Here is a 20,518-nt window from a genome sequence, read left to right on the forward strand (position 1 = left end):
ATAAATAAGTTATATGCCCCCACACAAATAAGTTTGCCCCTCCCCCCGCCCGTGAAGTTAGCTCCTTTCCTAACATTTGAAGGATTAGCCCCCCGAAATGTAGGATTTGTGGTGCACCTGAACACAAGCACACACACCATTCACCATATACACACACGCACAAACAGCCATCCATACATTTAAGTGTGCACTCTTTCACTATACAGGCACACCCAGGCAGTCATCCATACATTTAAGTGTGCACCCTTGCACCATACAGGCACGCACACCAAGGCACCCACCCATACATTTGTGTGCACCCTTTCACCATAAACTCACACTGGCAGCCACCTATACATTTAAGTGTGCACCCTTTCACCATGCAAGCACACTCAGGCAGCCACCCATACATTTGAGTGTGCATCCTTTCACCGTATACGTACACACGCACACCCAGCCATCCATACATTTGTGTGCACCCTTTCACCATACACTCAAACAGGCAGCCATCTACACATTTAAGTCATACACGCACACGTCATGGGGTTGAGCGGAGCCCTATTACTTCAAAAATGAATGGTTTCTTTTTGAAGTCTCTCTTACTTCATAAAGATATTATTTCCATTAAGGACCAAACCATAACGGAAATAATTTCTTTATGAAGGCAGAGTGACTTCAAAAATAAACTATTTATTTTTTAAGTCATAGGGCTCCCCCCACCCCATGACATGGAGGCCTCCATCCTGGGGTCTTCCATGTCATGGGGTGGGAGGAACCCTCAGACTTCAAAAATAAAGTTTCTTTTTGTAGTAACTCTGCCTTCATGAAGAAATCATTTCTGTTATATTCTGTTACAGAAATAATTTTTTATGAATGCAGAGTGAATTCAAAAAGAAAAGTTAAAAAAAAATGTAATTATTTTTTTTTCCATTTTTTTTCTCCAAGTGGGGCCCCCACCCAGGACATGTGCTAGCGGGGCCCGCCGGGCTGCAGGGGCCCCCGTTACGCAAGTGGTAGAAGTGTACCAAAAGCTGTGGAACTGTGACCGTGGCAGAGGACTGGGTAGGTGGGAGTATAGCACAGCACGTGGCAAGGCACTGCAGCCATGGCCTGGTTGACATCCAAGTGGATGGAACGTGCAAAGAATGGCCATGATACCCTCTATTGTTTTTTCTCGTCCTCAGTCAGTCAATCGGTGGACGCCATTTGCCTATAATCATTGATTGGAACTCACTAGAACATGTCTCTAACATCTACCTGAACAGGTGACGCTTCAACAGGGGCATGGAATTAGAAAAAGCTTGCATTGTCCTGGATAGAATTTGATAATATAGTCCAATCCTGGGCCCTGAGATTGCGACTCTGATCGCCTCTGACCTGACAGAGCTTAAGGATGAATAGTCTGTGATCCTTCTGAGACCAAAGGCTCCCTCCTGGGATATTCTGTATGATGCTTTCTTTGAGTGTGGCAGCAAAAGGCCCCATGGACGCATTTGAAAAGGATGCAAAGAATGTTAAGCTGAATTCTCCAATGTACTGTCAATCTCAGCCAGTCCCTCTGTACAGCTTGGAGATTCTCACTTGTCCTGCATCTAGACACCAGTCGGGTTTGAGTCACCTGGAGTCTACTGATGGGTTTCATTGAAGTAGCCCCCAGGCGTTCATTGCAATAGTCCAAGAGAGTAGTCACTGTGGCTCACACTGAAACTTAACACTTGTCCAGGGCCAAGAATGGGCAAATCCTATATATGATTGCTTGTGGGTGGCATGCACCTTGGAAATTATATAACCTGATATAGCAACCTGACGATTTTTCAAAAAAATCAGGGGGAGTGGAGAGTAAGGAGAGATTCAATCTTAGCGTTAGCAGTACCTCCTCCATCTTCCCTGCCTAGGAGGAAGCCATCTAGAATGCATCCAGGCTCGGGCACTTAGGCTTCATAAATGTATGGTCGGTTTTTAGTTGCAACCCCTGTAAGATGGTAAAGTTAAGAGGTATGCTTTAACTTCACAATATACAGTTCTGGAGTGGTCAAAATGGTTTTCGAAAGTAGTGGAACTGTTAACACTTGTGGAACTCCACTACCGATCGTTCCCGCTCACTTCCATCTCTAACATCACCCACAGAAGTGTGCGATCCAGGTGTTTGAAGGGCAATAACGTGTCCCTACGAACTGCTATCAACAGAGTATTTCACCCTAGTTTTGTGCAGATTAGAAGGGAAAAACTCCTACCTTTTTTCTCTTTCACTCAACACGAAACCACCATTAATACATTTATTTCAGCAATGATGGATTGCTGCAGCCCTGCATACTAAGGCCTAACAATATGCAAACTGCAGTAAATCCAGAACACGGCTGGAAGAATACTGCTGAAATTGCAAAGGCCATATGTACGCCCCTGCGTGAGATGCTTCTCTGGGCACCAGTGGCATATAGAATACAGTTGACATCCTTATGCATGACCTTCAAGGATGCACAAAAAAGTGGTCTCCAAGACAGAAAAGCTCTGTCAGTGAAAAGTGTGACGAGAGGCCTATGTAATATAGGTCTTGATTAGTAATGCACAACGTGCGACTAAAGAATAATTGGTAGCAAAAAAATGTTGATTTTTCTCTGATTGCAAACGTAACTCATCATATATAGGGGGTCATTCTGACCCTGGCGGTTGGGGGTTAACGGGGCCGGTAGAGGAGCAGGTCCAGTTAACCCCCTACTGCCTCATTATGAGGTCCGCTCGCGGGACCCGCTTAAGACGCCTGGTTTTACCAGGCGTCCTAAGCGGGTCCCGCGAGCGGTCCAGCATGCTAACAGCGGGCCCGTCATTAACCGGCCCGTTGTTAGCATGCTCCCCATTCCCATTGAGCCCTATGGTGGCTCAAATGGGAATAGGGATGGGTTCCTGGAATGGCGAAATACCGGGCTCTCCAAGGTCGGAATGGCCCGGTATTTCCCCATTCAAGGATCCCGGACCCGATACCTGGTATGGGAGTAGCCATGCCGCAAATAGCGGCATGGCTATCTCCAAGTTCGTAATGACCTCCATAGTCTTCAACTGAAATGCAACATATATGTATGCTCTCTCGCAAACTGCCACCCTCTACATACATTGTCAGGACTTCATCGTTACGGCTGTCGAATGGGAGCAGAGTTCCTTGTCGTTTTATCCAGTAGCGCGCTGGATGTCATTACCACGATCCCTGGGAGCTATGGGAGCAATATCCTTCAATGTCGTAAAGCTTAAAAGAAACATCTGTTGCCATCAACTGACTAATCTTTGCACTTGGCATGTCTGCAGCTTTTCCTTATTGGTTCTTTTAAGCCACAGTACATCGGTAAGCCCCTCTCCCCCTCGCCCATACCACCCCCACCTTGCTCGCCCGGTGCATAGCCTGCACTTTAGAAGTATGCATATGATGTTAGATACAAGTAAATTAGCACAACTTGCCAACACTCATTTTGTTACATTTTATTGTGTGCTTTCACATTGCATTCGCAGCCAGGGTTATACGTGAAAGAGGTCCAAGAGAGGGCCTCTGAAAGCAGTTACCTGACCGGTCCAGACGCATGCTTTAAGAAATGTATTTTCTTTTCTTTGAAGACTTTTTTTTCAGTCCTGCTAGGTTGGAGAGGAGCAGGGGAAGTGTGCAGTGTTGGGAAGAGCTTCATGCTTGTCAACTCCCCCACCCCCCCGACTTTCCCTCGCCACAAAACCTTCATTTATTGTGTTGTGCAGAGTCTTTCAGGTTTGGTTAGCTGACCTTAGGGTTCCGGTCAGCAGGCGGTGGACCTGCAATCTCGGCAAGGCCTTGTGGGTGGGTCCATGTAAGCATACAGAGTGCTTGGAGCGCAACCAATGCTTAACCTTGAACCCGTGCAGTGCAGGGATTCCAATACTTCCATCATGTGTTCAGTTCGTTGAAAGCGAAAGACAAAATGGAAAAGACCCCTGCAAAATATGGTGAGGTTCCCTTGAACTGCCATGCACTTTGTGAAATACCCAGGCCTTTGGTAAATTGGGGTCTCCAATAGGCGGCCCGCTCTGTGCCTCCAGGGCTGCAGGGCTGCGCGTTTCACACCTGTAGATCAATACTACTGAGGAGAAGAAGGTGGCATCATTTTGAGTTTTTTTTTTAAGTTTGGCAGGAGGCAATGCAAAAGAAACTTCACAATGTACTCCTTTCTCAAATGGCCCCTGCAAATGTGTTTGATTCATTTGTGTCAAGAGACATCCCCTTTGTCGTTCCCTCTCCAGACCTATGGACCCCTCATAAATTCTCTGTTTCCTCTCCTTTTTCCTCCTCTCCCATTAAGGGTGGCACTCAGTGGGAGGTCCTCTTGGCTCCCTTCCACTACTCCAGGACCATCATTGTCTAAATGGCACCGTCTTGGTCCAGGGCCCTCAGCCCAATCTCCTCCTTTTCGATAGGCGTCTCCCACATCTTAAAAACTTCCTTCCCTCTCCTGCTACTCCTACCAGCACCACTCTGGCTTCTCGCCTCCTTCTTCTGCCACCTCTTTGGCACCCTCCTGCTCTCTGGCTGCTTTGCCACATCCTTCTACTACCTCTTCCCACTCTCTGGCCCCTCTACCACCTCCACAGGGCATACTTCAAGCCTGTACACATCCACAGAAGTCTTTCATATGTGGAAACCTGCTCCACGTTGCTACTCTCAACACTCGCTCTGCTGTCAAACACTCTTATGACATCTGACACCTCCTCGAAGAACTGGACCTGGATGTCCTTGCTCTCACCGAGACATGGTTCACGGCCAGCTCTGTCATGAGTTTTGACACTCTTCTCCCTGATGGCTACAAGACCCTCTCTGAACCCAGAACTAACTGTCTGGAGGTGGAGTGGCTCTGATCTTTCCGAAGTGGGTCCCTGCTTATGTCATTCCTACGCAGGGCTACTCCTCCTTTGAATGTCTTGTCTGCAGGCTCTCTATCTCTCCTGGCCCCTCTCTGACTGTGGCCACCACCTAGTGGCCACCTGGCCAGGTCACCCTCTTCCTCTTTGTGTGGGCTGACCTCTCCTCTTCTCTCCTTGCCTCTACCTCTCAATTTCACTTCCTCAGAGACCTCAACATCCACCTGGATGCTTGTAATCCCTCCTCAGGGCTCTTCTGCAACCTCTGCAATGCTCTCTCTCTTTCCATTGTACCCTCTGGTCTGACACACTCTGCCGGCCATACCTTGGATGTTCTCATCTCCTCAGACATTCTCCTTTCGAACCCTATGACTATTCCTCTCTCTTGGACTGACCACTTTCTGTTCTCCTCTCACCTGACGCTCTCTGTCCGACAGGCTAAGTCCACCACAGCACTGCCACCTACCTTCTCGGTCATTCGGCCCATGAAGCGTGTAGCAGTGGAGGCCTTTGCCGCTACTTTCTGTGCTCCTCCCACTCCCGCGGTTGACTCACACTCTGACACAGCCCTCTCTAACCTGCATCTTTTTATCTCCAACACTCTGGACGTCCTTGCCCCTGTCATGAGAATCTGTCTGCGCCTACCTCCAGGTTTAACTCCGACCTGACCACCCTGAAACGCAAGTATAGCATGGCTGAGAGGAAGTTGAGAGCATCTGGTGCATCCTCTGAAAAACTGGCCTTCCACCTGCTCCAAAGGCAATACAGACTCTCTGTCCTGTCCAAGAAGAGAGCTCACATCCAAGCCTGTGTCTCTGCTGCCTCTAACAACACAGCCAAACTTGTTAAACTCTGCAAGGAGCTGGTCAATCCTTCTGCAGTTCCACCTCTCCTGTTCCCTCCCAGGCTCCATTGTACATCTCTGGCTTCTCACTTCACCACTAAAACTCGGGACATAATGTCCTCTCTCTCCTCTCCCACTACCTCTCTCGGCCCCCCTCTGGCCGCCTCTCCCTATCCTCCTCCCTTCTCCTCTTTCTCTGAGACTACACCTGACAAGGTTTCTAGACAAGTTTTATCTATGAAAGTGTCGTCCAAACAGGTGCTCCCCTGTGTGGGGTGAAAAGATAGCCCCAGAGTGACAGCGATGGAGAGGCCATGCAAGGCCCCTATTTTGAGAGTGAAGGTGGCTAATGTGGACTTCCATGGAAATATAAAAAGCCAGTACAAAACAGTGATTTTCGAGATAAGGCCTAGAGAAATGGAAATAAATTGGCCTAGTCAACTCCATCAAAATGGACAGGTGCGCAAGTGAAGGGGAATCTACCATAGAGCTTAAAAATTGTGTATATGCCCAATAAATGGGTAATAACATGTGGTGCTGCATTGCTGCCTTTGTGTAAGCTGGGAAAAGGTACCTTTTTGACACATTCAAAACTGCAACAGTACCAATGATAAAATATACATGGAAATGACAGGCATGTGAAAAATACCAAGGAGGAATTGTGCCTTAAATTTAAAAAGTGGAGCCAAGTGACATATTTCGGAGAAAGACACTTAATTTTCACAAATAAACTGACATTCAAATGGAAAGGCCCACTTGTTGGATTTTTCTATGTAACTGTGGCCTATGTGTGAATAATACCTAAAGTGGACTTATATCCGTCCAAACCGTCTGTCAAGAAAGATTGTATTTTAAACAAAGTGCCAAGATATAATACCAAAATGTTACATGTAAGCACATGTTGTCGATTTAAAGCTGTATTTTCTGAAGTATGGATGGAGCTGGTGTTTTCCCACTGAACTGAACGGTCTGTGCCTATGAAACTTTGACCTCAAAACCTGCGGGCTAGGCCCACCAGGAAAAGCAGGCCTGGTTCAGTTATAAATACAAAGAATTAACCGAGAATTAGATCACAATTGTGAGAGTTGCAGATAACGCAGCCAGCAGAAATGACCTTTTAGGTCAGGCCTCCCATTAACTGTGCATTAGTGGCCAACAGAAATTACCTTTTTAGGGCTAACTCAGCCTCAAGAAATGGCTTCAGAGCCACTAATGGATGATCACACATTGTGTATGAAACAGATTGCTGATAAGCAGATGTTCGGGTCAGGTGTGTTGTGATAAACTCCCAGGTATGCCTGACGGTCACTAGGAGTTCACTGAATCTTGGAAGGCCCAACACCTTCCCAAAATGAATGTAAGACTCAGTCAAACGGCAAGTTCAAACTGTGGTTTCTTCCAATCAAAACCAACAGGAATCAGTACAAGGATAGAAGAAATCCCTGAACGTCTCAGCATCTCCTGTCTCGCACGACAGTTTTGTATCCTGATTGCATCATAGTGACATCACAAACTGGGCCCTACTCCAGAAAACCTATCGCCATCTGGGATTGGCTGTCAGGATCCTAATAACCTACATGATCCCCTAAACGTGTCATTCTACTGGCTCACCCAGGTCAGGTGGCTGGCCTGGTCCGTCCCCAAGTCTCTTTCTGTAACAAAGTTGCAGTGTGAAGGTATTTCCATTGGTTCTTGCCCGTTGCTAACCACCCCTCTGAGCCTGAACTTTGATTGGCTAGATCTGACCTCCCCAGGCCCGGGATCTGCAAAGGTTCTCAGCTCTTGGTGTACCTTCTCAAGGTAATAAGATTGACTATGTGTCTGCATTGTAACTTATGTGTACCACCTTAGTCTATGAGAGTGCTGTTTTGCTCTGTGCAACACTTGTCTTACATTCTGACATCTTTGTTTCAAGCTTGTGTCTAGCAGCGTGAGATCTCCCTTTCCCAGTGCTGGTTGCTGTCCATTGTCTGAGTTGGCCGAGTCATGTGTTCTGAGACCATGATTTGGAGCTGTGGAGCTCTGAATTATGAGGAATTATTTGCATTTACTGCAGCTAGTGTTTCTGTCGTTCAGGGAATGGAATTTCATCTGTATCTGGTGGCATTGGCAGCGGGTCCTGTCTCACACGTTTGATCTTGTCCAGTCTGAATTCAATTCAGCTCAGCTCTTGCTGAGAGGTTTGTGGCCTGCTGTAATTTTCCTAAACCATAACGCCATTCATAAAGTGTTTGTGCTATGCTTTTTTCTGCATAGGTTAGTCACACTTGGCTCTGTCAGGTCCCATAGGCGCTCCTGCAGTTCCATAAGGTTATTTGCATATACGCATCTGCAAGTTTTACTCGGGATCTCTTTCTTCTTGCGGTTTCTGCATTACTGTGTTTAGCTAGTGGCAAAATAATAAAAGCAATGACAGTTTGTATATGTATCTGTCCTCTAACTATAGAACTGTACGCTCGTGTTCTTTGTGTATTTGAGTGTGTGTTTGTGTCCCAAAGTGCAGATGGCACGTGTGCTTCATGTCTAACCCTGCAAAGTCATGGTGTCTCTAACGACGTCAGTAACTTGGTTTCTTGGTGCTTCAATCAATACTGTCAATTGAGCTCTCTTTAGTTGCAGCCTGAGGCTCCTCGTCCACTCTGGGGTAGACTTGTACCACACCTGGCCTGTAGGGCTAGTTGAGGTGGTACCTCTCGACATACTTATCAATCATTGGAGCACTCAGAATTGATCCAAAATAGTATGGGTGCTTGCAGTGTCTTCTGGCCTTCTTCCGTGTCATGTATCTGATAGGAGGGGAGGAGGGGGCAAACTTCCCTTTCCCTTTTCAGTTGACGATGGAGAAATACAGCTTAGGAATAGGTGGTGGCTATGTGAAACTGAGGCACCCATGTGATGCCTTGCCATATGAGTAACATTGTTCCACCTTTTCTTTAATTAAAAGACAAAAGTATGTCTCAGTGAGCCCATCCCAGACTCATATTAAAGGGGATAAAACACCCGTTGGTACTAGGTAAATATGAATCCTGTGTGTTGTATACAGTTTAGGTTATGAGGACAATTATGAATCCGGCCTTCCCATAATTCGGAGGGAATAGGAAGTTGGTGTGATGATAGGTTATAGAAGTAAGGTTTGAATCAGGAAGGGGCAGATTTGTGACTATTTCGGCTCAGGAGTTAATCGATAAAAAAACAGTAGCTCCTCCCAGTAAGTGCGTGCCGAGATATGATTAGTATTTTCCGACTCCCCATAAAATATAGAACTTAAAAATATATATGTGCCTTTAGTTATCTGAAAAATTAGGGTAGCTGCCATGTTGTTAGATTCTAAGGACAATGAAAAAGTTAAACCCACTTGTCATTTTGGGATGATGAATCTTTCTCCTCGCTCAGCGTCCATCATTCACACCCCATAACTCCTTGTCCTATTAGCAGCCAGTGGATGTATTGGGGCGTGGGGGGAGAGCTGGCCAATCTGTAGCATGGGAATTATGATAATAATGGAGTGTCACCTGCCCTATAAGAGATCAGTTTTCAATCCGAGAGGGGCTTACTGATCTTTCTTTGACTTTTCGACTCTTGGGACCTTTCTTTGGATTTTTGATTTTTTTCTTGACTTTCCTATGCTATTTCTGGAGGTAGTCTGCTTCTGGACTCTTGCAAAGAACTAGCAGAGGGACAGGAAGAGCTCCCAAGGACTTACACATTGCAGGGGAGACAGAGACTGTGAAATCTAGAAGCTAGCTGGGCCTGCCTTTTGAGGAGCCAGAGGAAGTCTGGGTGCTGGGGTATACCCTTGACTGAAGCCTTTAACCAGACCTGTCCTGTCCTCAGAGGAGCCCTGCTGTTTCCCTGGATGCCGCATTACCAAGGCCTCCCATGTAAGTAGATTAATCCAAATGCCAGCAAAAGTGTGGGGGGAACCTGTCAGCCTTAATCTCCATTTTGCATAGCAGGTAGGGGTGGAATTGGGAGACCCTTGGCACATTTTATTAAATCTAACTCAAATGAATTCCACTATAGAAAATCACCCTGTTCCTTTAAATTGAATTGTGTTGGGAACTGCCTGCCTTAATCTCGTACATGAAATTGTGGGGAGGGGAGAGCTGTGTAGATCCTTAGTGCATTCAATTGAAGTTAAATCAATTAATTCCCATATAGAAAATCACGGGCTGACTGTTAGAGTTTGAAACGAACAAAGTTCATGCCCAATGTTTTAGGGCTTGTATAGACAATAAAGTACTTGGGTGACTCCACCTCTCTGAAATCCCTGTCTTCTCTACCGAAAATGGTGTCTCCATAATACCAAAATAAGTGACCCTAAAATCTGCCATTCAAGTAAAGGGGAGAGTGTGCAAAACAACATTTCCCATTTATTTACTTGCATCCCAAAAAGATTTTCCCAAGCCCTGCATTTCGAGCAAATAAATAGACAAAAACGATTTTTCCATTGACTTCCTTTCCTAAACTTTGCCTTTCAAATAAAAACCCAAAGCAATTTTTTTTTCATTGTGTTTATTTGTCAAACCCTGCCTTTTAATAAAAAGCAAAAACAATGTTGCTACTGCATTCCCACTTCCTGTACCTTGCCTTCAAATTAAGGGGTCATATATAACTGATGCCAGGGTTGAGGGTTTCTGGCAGAGAAGAGCCTTGTGATATCCCCAGCCATCACTGGGGGTGGTTCAAATGTCATACTTGTTAATGTGCAAGAAATCCTCTGTGTGTGTTTGATGTACAGTCTCTAAATTGCACCTGTGTGTTGTAGTATCTGTAAATTCATTAGAAATACAAGTCCGTCAATTGGTGCAAGTAATTTGAAATTGTGACATTGGGTTGTACCACGGTGTTGGTGGCTGATGTTTTGGTTGCTCTTATTCTTTCTCAAACCTTAAATAAATATTTATTCTAACTATACACAGGCCTGGTTCCTAGTTCATTGGTGGTACAGAGGGTATTTGCTGGGGTGGTGTGAAATAGGTTGGAGGCCTCACTAAAGTTGAATCTGTATAAGTGTTTTGGCTGCTCGCCACCTTGCTTGGGGGTGGAAGAGGAACTTCCTGAGTGGAGAGTGACCACCTAATAAATCTTGATGCCGGTTCCTCCAGAACTATCAAGAACAACATTGACACCCTCGGTCCAGTTTAGGCCGATTTCTGCAATCACTCTTTTGCCACTGGAACTTTCCTCTCTCTCCTCAATCACTCCCTTGTGCACCCCCTCCTTTAAAAGCTTTCTGCCGATCCTACCTATCTGGCCAACTATCACCTGGAAAAGCTGGTCATCTCCCGGCTTAATCTCCACACTTCATCTGTTGGTTGTCTCCATGACCATCAGTCTGGCTTCAGAGGAGCCATAGGCAGGGAAACTGCTCTCTTGAACACCCGTCAAGATCTGCTCACTAATCTCGATTCAAGGCTTTCTTTTGTCCTCATCCTCCTTCACCTTTTCTCTGCTTTTGACATGGTCAATCATCCTGATCAATCGACTCTGTGAGAACCTGGGCATCACAGTTCAGGCCCTGGAGTGGTTGTCCCCATTCCTCCTGGGCCTACCCTCCGAGATCCAACTTGGGTCCTTTCTCTCGACCACCTCTCTTTCCACATGTGGTGTTCCCCATGGCTCTAACCTCCCACCCTGGCTCTTGAATGTCTACTTGGCCCACCTTATAGCTACCGTCTCCTCTAACTTTCAGTGTAATGCAGATGACAACTCTCTTTCAGGCTCCCCTCAATCTCCACTCCTCTCTCACTCATTCCTGACTATCCACGATTCAGGATTGGTGTGCCTCCAACGATCTCTGCCTTAATGCCAGTAAGACTGAGATCCTACTCATTGGGACCCCTGCTCCCGCTTTCTCTTTCTCACTCTGGCCGCACTCCTTGGGCCCTCTTCCGTCGCCTTTCTGTGAGGCAAAAAACCTTGGTGCCATCTTCGACTCCACTCTCTCCTTCTCTCCTCAAATCACAGACCTTGCCAAGAAGGCCAACCACCAGCTGCACCTCCTCAGAGATATTCTTCATTTTCTCACTTTCTTCCAGGTGCTCACTGTCTGCAGAGCTCTGGTTCTCTCTAGGCTGGACTACTGCAACAGACTCTTTCTCAATCTGCCTTCCTCTTCTCTCTGCCCTCTGCCACTAATCCAGAACAGGACTGCAAGACTTGTCCTTGGCCTCAAGCCCAGGCACTGTATCTCTCCAGCCCTGCAATCTCTCCACTGGCTCCCAGTGACTTCAGAGATCAAGTTCAAGACCCTCTGCATCATCCACAAAGCTTGCTGGGGCCAGGGCCCGCACTACATCGAACTCTCTCTTCCAAAACACCTTCCTTCTTGAGCCCTTCACTCAGCCACCTCTAACTCTCTGAGGGTCAGATGCTCCTCCACGCAGAGAGTGGGGGGGTATGTCCCTCTCCTCTGCAGGTGCCTCCCTCTGGAATGTCCTCCCTACCCCTCTCAAACTTGAGCCGTATCACCTGAAGTTCCGGAAGCAGCTCAAGACCTTCCTTTTCTCTTCTGCTTTTTCCCTCTCTCTCTCCCCTGCTGACCTACCCGTATGCTGTGCTGACTGGTGGCCTGGCTACCCTCAGAGTCTCCTTAGGTACCAGGCTCCTCCACCACCACTCATCCCTGCACTACCTCTGGGTTTAAGGGCTGTAACTGTAAAACTACATTCCCCTGCCTCCTTGCACTTACTCAGACCCGTGCTGCCCTGGCTGCACTTACTCAGAGCAATGCTGCCTGATGGCACTTCCTTTTACCTCTCCCTGGCACTTCCCCCTTCTCCCTCCTTCCTCGCACTTTGCGTGATTGCACTTGCACGATCTGAATGATACAAGGACCAGTAAGATTGTTTGTTTTGTCCTCCCTCTGTCTTCCATCCCTTGTCTTGCCTAGAAACACTTGTGTACAGGCGCATTATAAATGACTCATCATATCACATCATATCAAGAGACCAGTTGCAAGTCATCTTCCTGAATCACTGAGAGGAGCTGACGAAAGTGCCAATGTTCAGTTCTCACAGACGCGGGGCACTCATGCTGGGGGGGGGGGGGCAGCACTCCCCATAACCTGCTCAATGAGCTGCAGCACTGTGTGTACAAGAACCTCATTTACGCTGATTGTTGTGCATCCCATAGAGAGCTTTAACAAATGCTAAACGACCCCCAAAGCAATGCTAAGACTGGGAGGGTGCATACATTTTACAAAGTCTGCTTGGCGTGGAAGAGGCCACTGAATGGTGCAGCTGCAAAGCATTGCATAGGGAAAGAGCTGGGCGCCCAGCAGGGAGCTCCGTGATCCAGGTGTGGAACAGGAGTGCCCGAACCTGCTGCGCCTTATCAATACTGATGCTAGCTCCGCGTGAACAGAAGGCTCCAGCATTACCCAGCCTGTAAACTAGGAGAATGGCCGTGTTGAATCTCTGCTGCTCCAGCTGGAGATGTTCCTCGGGGAAAGTCCTCGAGGCAAAAGCCATTAGTCAGCGTGTCTCCATTAATCAGCAGGGGGGAGACGCGTGCTTCCCCCAGGAAGAGGGAGGCATGCAGGCAGTCGCTGTGCATGGTTTCAAATATTGATGTAGTGATTGGCCTGCCTACACGCACGAGCTAGCATATTAATAAAGAAATATGATGGAAAGATAATACTTCTTTAAAAGATTATTTCAGAATGTGATGGTGTCGTTTTCTCATTTTAATAGCGAAGGGCGCAGTGCACATGTTTGGACATCTCGATTTTAAGATTGTGGTGGAAGCTGCCGACGTCGCGCCATTCACGGTGGTGCTCGTGGCGCCGTCTCGGCAAGAGAAAGCGGCGTGGACAAGCGACATAAGTCAGGTAATGACCTCCTTTGTTAAAGCTGCATATTGAGAACACCGTGAATGTATCCATGTGTTTTAACTCACAACTTCTACATCAAAGTACCTTTTATGGTGAGTGCCATTGCCCAGAGTGTACACATCACCAGTCCTGGCCTTTTTCTCAAAACACCTCAGTACGCCAGAGGACCAATAGGATGATCCCTTTCCTATAACATCTATCATGGTCTAGAGCAGGGGTCTCCAGATGTCTTCAGCGACAACTCCCAAGATCCTGCACCATTGGCTGGTCCGATGTATCTGTGCAGAGCCTGCTGACGCAGGGCCAAACTCAGCCTTTCATCCTTATGACGCAGGGCCAAACTCAGCCTTTCATCCTTACGAGATCGACAAATGAGCACCACACACTGTGGGTAATAATAAGCAGTTCTGCCTGAGGTTTCGTGGCGCTATATAGATGCTAAATTATTATTATTATTATTATTATTGTTGCCCGCGCTGGGTAGGGTTGTAAGGGATTGTGGTCCAAAACATCTGGAGAGCCAAAGGTGCCCGACCCCCGCTTTAGAGTCATCAATACCCCCGCATACTCTCCTCCTTACTAAATGCCCTGGACTGGCGACGGTACCAACGCATGCATTTATCAGTTGGCTCTGTCAGGAAAATAAGAAGGAGGGCATTTCTTGCAGTGCATGCAAAGTTCTTGGGTAACATGCTTCACTCCCCATGTATGGGCCTAACTAGATCAACTATCGGCCACCTCGTGGTTACCTCCGTTTGCACCTGACGCTGACTCTGCGTTTGACTATGGATCCAGGGCAATGTTCATCACAGCTCTAGGCATTATTGTGCCCTGTGAGTTCTAAGGAACACGTGTCAGTCCCTGAATAGTGCTGAGTGTACACTTTTATTCAAGTATGTGACATAGCAAACATCTAGCTGCAAGGAGCAGTCAAGGGCTTTTCGGAAAATGTTTGAATTTATTTTGATTTATTTATTTATATTTTTGAAGACGTGCACCAGCAGTGGATTAAAAAACACGTGCATTAAATACAAAAATATAAACATACAGAAACAACAATAAACTGAAAAAACGTAACACAACGAGAACATTAGTAATTATATTCACATTCCGTGGCGTCATTAAAAAACAAGCTTCCACAGCAAAGCCTTCAGGTTTGTTTTCCTAAATATCTAGGAAGGAGTTTGAAAGATGGAGGGGACCTATTTCAGAAGCTGACCAAGCTTTGACAATCTGCTCATCATAGCATTGAAAAAGCAAAGACAAGTCCACCCGAAAACCAAAGGATTTAGCAAAGGAACCGAGAGGTGGAACTCCCCCTCCCCCTTCTTAGACATCCCTTGCAACACCTGGAAAGACAGGTGCCAGCTGGCTCCTGACATAAATACATGTTCTGTCTTGGTGGCATTGAGTTTGAAAACATACTCTGCCATCCAATGTGTTATCTCCACCAAAGCGCGCCTCAATATTGCAACATCCTGGACAAGACACCCTCACATTCAAAATCCTACCCCTGAAACCCATCTGTTGTTCCACGATCTCAGTACAAATCCCACATTCAGTTGTGTTGAAGGCTGCAGAGAGATCCAACAATAGCCAGAGGCACAACCCGCTAAAACCCATGACACCAAGGACATCATCTAGGAAAATGCTCCCATGTCAGTGCTGAAACTCCTAGAAAAGCCAGACTGGTGTGCAGCCAGGAGTCAAACTTCAGCAGCAGATCTCTCAGAACCGATAGAGATAACACACGCCAGAGACTCCATAAACAAGCATTGGCAAATCCAGTAGTTTTGGCATTTGCAGGTTATTGCAATTTACATTTATGTGTCTGAAATCGGTAAATATGTCAGCTATGTATAATCAGTAATTACGTCAAAATGTCAAACAATGTCTCAAGTTAGTGCTTGACTTAATATTAGCAAGAAAAATTCTTCTGTTCATGGTGGTGTACAAAGTGTTTTAACGATATCCAATGGCTTTGCCAATGCTTGTTTTTAGTGTCTGTCCAAAAATGTATTTTATGGTTTGCAGCTATAATTTTAAGCTTTAATAGCACAGAACAAATTAAGCATGTTAAGTAAAGAAATATATGTCTTCAAGTACCAGAATGTAAAGTATGATCACCCTACAACAATGTCCTTTGGGTTTTGCAATTGAACATTCACAACTTGAGGAGACAAATGTACACCTGTTGGTGTCTCCCATGGGTTGATAGCAATGAACTTGAGTCAGCTACAAGTGTAAGAGTGAGAGCTAGGTAGGCTGCTAGTGAGAACGAGGGCGGGGTTGGGTGTGAGAGGAGCAAAGCCCCTGAAGTCAGGGAAAAGCAGGAGAAAGGACACTGGATCAGAGCCCCTCTAGACTGGGGTAAGGAAGAGACAGGAGGCTGCAGGGAGGATTTTGGGGGCTGCACGAAGGCAGACCCAAGGTTTGGAGAGTTGAAAGACCCATTGGGCTGGGAGAAGGCCAGGGAAAGGATGATACTGAAAGTGACAGGAAAGTGGAGATGTGGAGAACAGTGGTGGCTATGAGGAAAGTGCCAAAGGAGTGAAGAAGGTGGGAGAGGTGAAAGCAACTTAGGGTATCCTAAGTGTTGCAAGAGAGGGGCCCAAAGGGGTGAACAAGGTGGGAGAGTTGTAGAGATTTGAAGTATCTCAAGTGGTGTGAGAGAGGGGCCCAAAAGAGCAAAGAAGGTAAGGTGAAGAGGCAGGTATTGAAAGAAAACTCTGATGAGGGGTTTATCAGGAAAGAACACGAGTCAGAGGAAAGTAAAGCAAAGTGGGTGGGTGAAGTATTGAAGGAACTGAAGGAGTGGATAAACTACAGGAAGGTGGAGAAGGAGGTGACAAAAATAAGCAAGGGGGAAGATTTGCTAACTTCAATGAGGTAAAAGGAGGAGGTAGTAGGAAGAAACTAAGGCGGTGAAAGGGAGGACTGTTAAAAGACCAGGGGAGGGGACATTAAAGAAAAGCGCGGAGTAGATAATTGTTAAAACAGAGGTGGTAGACCTTAAGTTAAAACACATTACAACTAAGGAGACAAATAGAGTGCAAGGTTGTGTGGGGGCGAGAATTAAGGTAACCCTCTACAGAGGAAAGAAAGATTGGAGCAGCTGGCTGGAGGAGCCGAACCCTGACAGGGCAAGAAATAGAGATGCAGTGAGAACCCTGTCCAAAATTTAGAGCAGCCTGCCGTTACCCTCTGGCTCCATTCCATCTTGAAAAAGGCCCGCCACTCAAGGGACCACTTACCGAATCCTTCCACTGGTGCTTTGTATGGGGTTAGCATCTTGGACTGAGAGCTAAGGAGAAGATACTCCAGGAAACGTGAAGAAGAGAGGAAGGGAACTCCATAAAACTAGGGACTGTCAGCTCACAAGCATTTTGTGGATTTTCTGGCAGACATCCAGCCCCTGGACATAGGGAGTACTGGCAGAGCGTTTCTTGGAACACTTTAATTCACAAGAGACTTTTTCTTTAGTGGCCTTCAGCATTTTATGAAGCACTACACCATCCACATTTGAACATTCTGACAGTGTTGTTGTGGTGGTAGTAAATACGTCGAACTGATAATACATATAACTTTGTTTTGGGAGAGGGTGGTTCAAGTTGTTTTCATTTTCGCCATCATTTCTTATTCAAATAAATAAATAACAAAAAAGCAAAAGATAAAAACCTACAAAAACATACAAATAAAACCATCACAAACAAATCCATGTTACACTTGTTAAATGTAGTTTTATTTGATAATTCAAGTGAGGGCTGACATTTGAAGTGTAGGTGTCCTACTTTGGTAATAAAGAAACCTTTTGTTTGGAAAGGAATTCATCACTCATTGAATTGATGCTTTTCATATTCCTTCTCCACGCTTTTAGATGGGCAGTGCGCCATTTGCATGTCTAGGAAGAGACCCAATATACAGGGACAGTTATCTTTCCAACGTCTAATAGGTAATACATCTGATTTCTCTGGTGAGAGTGCAATGTGGGCAATTAGAGAAGTCTGTGAAGAAGTGCACTGTCTTTAACTCAAACACTCTGTATTGACATAGAGGCCTCCCTCATACACCTCTCTCGCTGGTGCACAACAGTACAACACTTTTACGGTCCTCTTAAACTGCATCATCCATGGGCCTTGGGACACATCAAGGTCCCTAAAAGGTCCTGGCACCAGAGGCTTACACCAGGCAACTGAAGAGTGAGCGCTCTAGCCGCAACCCACCCCAAGTGTAGCCTTTGTGGCCTACCACCGGTGACAAGGAGGATGATGAGGGACCTGTAGGGATAATGGGAAACAATATTGCAACAATTAACTGGGTTTCACCTGATACATCGCTCCTCGTCCCATTCCAAATCTGGGTATGATCCCAGTGTAACAGGGAGAAAGGAAAGTGACCACATTGACCATTATCAGTCTCTGAATAATTGCCTAGCTCTGGCGGGAAACAAGCTGTTCAAGTGCTGTTGAAACACTTGTTTGTGACTTTCCAACCATGTCAATATACTTCGCTCAGATTTGAGAAAATGATCATCAAGAAACTCCTGTAACTCCATTTGTGCTCATTTCTCATCAGATAAATTGTGCGTGTGTGTGTGAACCCCTTTATCTATGGGAGTGCAGCAACAATTCTGTGCATGCCCAGTTCCTTGTGGTAGTGCAGCAAAAATAAATTATGCACCTCCTTCCCTAAGCAAGTATGACAAAAGCAAGGTGTTCATCCATTCCCTGTGGGAGTGCAGCAAAGGGTCTGTGTGTGTGTGTCCCCTTCCCTGTAGGAGTATGCCAAAAGTTGTTTGTGTGTGTTCTGCCCTGTGGAAATACAGTAAAAAATAGGTTTTGCCACCTTCCACGCGGGAGTGATCGTACACATGAAACATGTGGCATGAATATAAAAAATGCAGCAGCTGTCTTATTTCAAACTCTGGGGCATCAACACAATTGTAAATCCCCTGCACTTCCAAAGTCTCCTTCAATTACTGTCACCACATAATTTAATCATCAGACACTGAGCAAGTACTGTCACCACATAATTTAATCATCAGACACTAGGCTAGTAGAAACAATGTCTGTGCTTGCTGACCCTCCTTCAGCCACCCTCCTTCTCGTCCTTTCCTCTTTTCGCCCCTGATGAGGTCACTAGACAAGTCCGATCTAGGAAAGCCTTGTCAAAACAGATGCATCCCTGTTCCACTATAACCATCAAGGACAACATTGACACCCCTGCCCCGGCCCTTGATGATTTTTGCAACCACTCCTTTGCCTCAGGATCCTTCCCCTTCCCTCTGAAGCACTCCCATGTGGATCCTCTTCTCAAGAAATCCACAGCTGATCCTTCTTGTCCAGCTAACTATTGCCCAATTTCCATTACTCCCTTTCTGGGCAACCTCCTGGAAAAGCTGGCCATCTCTCAGCTTAACCTTCATTCCAATTCTGTTGGCTATCTCCATGACCACCAGTCTGGCTTCAGAGCTGCCAGAAGCATGGAAACTGCCCTCCTGAACATCTGTGAAGAACTGCTCTCCAACCTTGACTCTAACATTCCCTCTTTCCTCATCCTAATCAAACTCTCTTCTACCTTCGACACTGTCAACCATACCATCCTGCTCAACCGTCTCTATGATAACCTGAGTGTCACTGATCAGACTCTGGCCTGGCTGACCTCTTTCCTATCTGATCGACCCTCGCAGGTCCAACTTGGGTCCTTCCTATCATCTATCTTCCTCTCTATCTGTGGTGTTCCCCAGGGGTCTAACCTCTCTCCCTGGCTTTTCAACCAATACCTGGCAACTCTCGCCCACTGCATTGCCATTTTCTGCTCATATTTCCAGTGCTACGCTGACGACACTCAACTCATTTTCAGACTGCCCTCTGCCACCTCCTCTCCCTCTCTCATCTCTGATTGCCTAAGTGCCATTCAAGATTGGTGTGCCGCCAATGATCTTTGTCTGCATGCCAGCAAGATGGAGATACTCCTAATCAGCACACCTTCACCATCCTTTCCCCTCACTCTCTGGCCAGCCTCCCTTGGCCTTCTTCCTACCCCCACCTCTGAGGCTAATAACCTCTAGGTCATCTTTGACTACACACTTTCCTTCTCCACTCACATCTCTGATATTGCTAAAAAGTCAAACTTCCTACTGCACCTCCTCAGAGGTACTCTGCCTTTCCTCTCCTTCCCCCAGAAGCTCATGGTCTCCCAAGCTCTGGTTCGCTCTAGGTTGGACTATTGTAACAGCCTCTTTCTAAATCTACCTGCCTCTACTCTCTGCCCTCTGCAACTAATCCAGAACAGGACTGCAAGATGTGTCCTTGGCCACAAGCCCTGGGATCGTATCTCTCCAGCTCTGAAATCTCTCCTGTGGCTCCCATTGGATGCAAGGATTAAATTCAAAACCCTCTGCATTGTCCACAAGGCTTTCTAGGGCATGGGTCCAGAATACCTTCAGCTATCCCTCTGCAAATACCAACCCTCTCAAGCTCTTTGCTTCTCTACCTCCCGCTCCCACCGGGTCAGTCGTTTTTCAAAGAAATGAGCTGGGGGTAGATCTCTGTCTTCGGCTGGGGACTCCCTCTGGAACAGCCTCCCTGCCACTCTAAAACTTGAGGAGAACCATCTCCGGTTACGGAAGCACCTCAAGAACTTCCTCTTTGTTTCTGCCTTTGCCCCCCCCTGCTTATCTGTTCTCTCCTGACACCGTGCACCTGGCCACCCTCTGCCCTCCGGGCCCAGGTACCTGCTCACCCTGCCACTCACCCCCATACAGCCCCCCCCTTTTTCTTCCTGCACTTATCAGACCTACCCTGTCTGCTACCTTAAACCAAGCATTGCCACTTGCTGGCTGCACTACCCCTGTTTGTTGCCTTTATTATTTATTTATCGGTTTCTCCTTTGCACCGCACTTTCCACTTCTCCCCCTTCCATGCACTTTTCCCCCTCCCCCTCTCCCATGCACTTGCGCGTTCTGAACCTCACTGGGCCTAGTATGA

General features: G+C 46.6%; 1 protein-coding gene across 3 annotated transcripts in view; it reads left to right on the forward strand.

The window, feature by feature from the left end:
• The window catches only part of RASGRF2 (Ras protein specific guanine nucleotide releasing factor 2), a 2,380,666-nt gene that overhangs the window by 1,427,310 nt on the left and 932,838 nt on the right, over window positions 1-20,518 (forward strand). For all 3 annotated transcript variants that reach the window (XM_069627555.1, XM_069627554.1, XM_069627556.1), the window contains exon 12: window positions 13,390-13,526. In XM_069627555.1, the coding sequence (XP_069483656.1) occupies window positions 13,390-13,526 (137 nt within the window). The remainder of the gene's footprint in view (window positions 1-13,389; window positions 13,527-20,518) is intronic.

The sequence above is a fragment of the Ambystoma mexicanum genome, chromosome 6p, assembly GCF_040938575.1.
Source record: "Ambystoma mexicanum isolate Mex_15411 chromosome 6p, UKY_AmexF1_1, whole genome shotgun sequence".
NCBI classification, from domain to species: Eukaryota; Metazoa; Chordata; class Amphibia; order Caudata; family Ambystomatidae; genus Ambystoma; species Ambystoma mexicanum.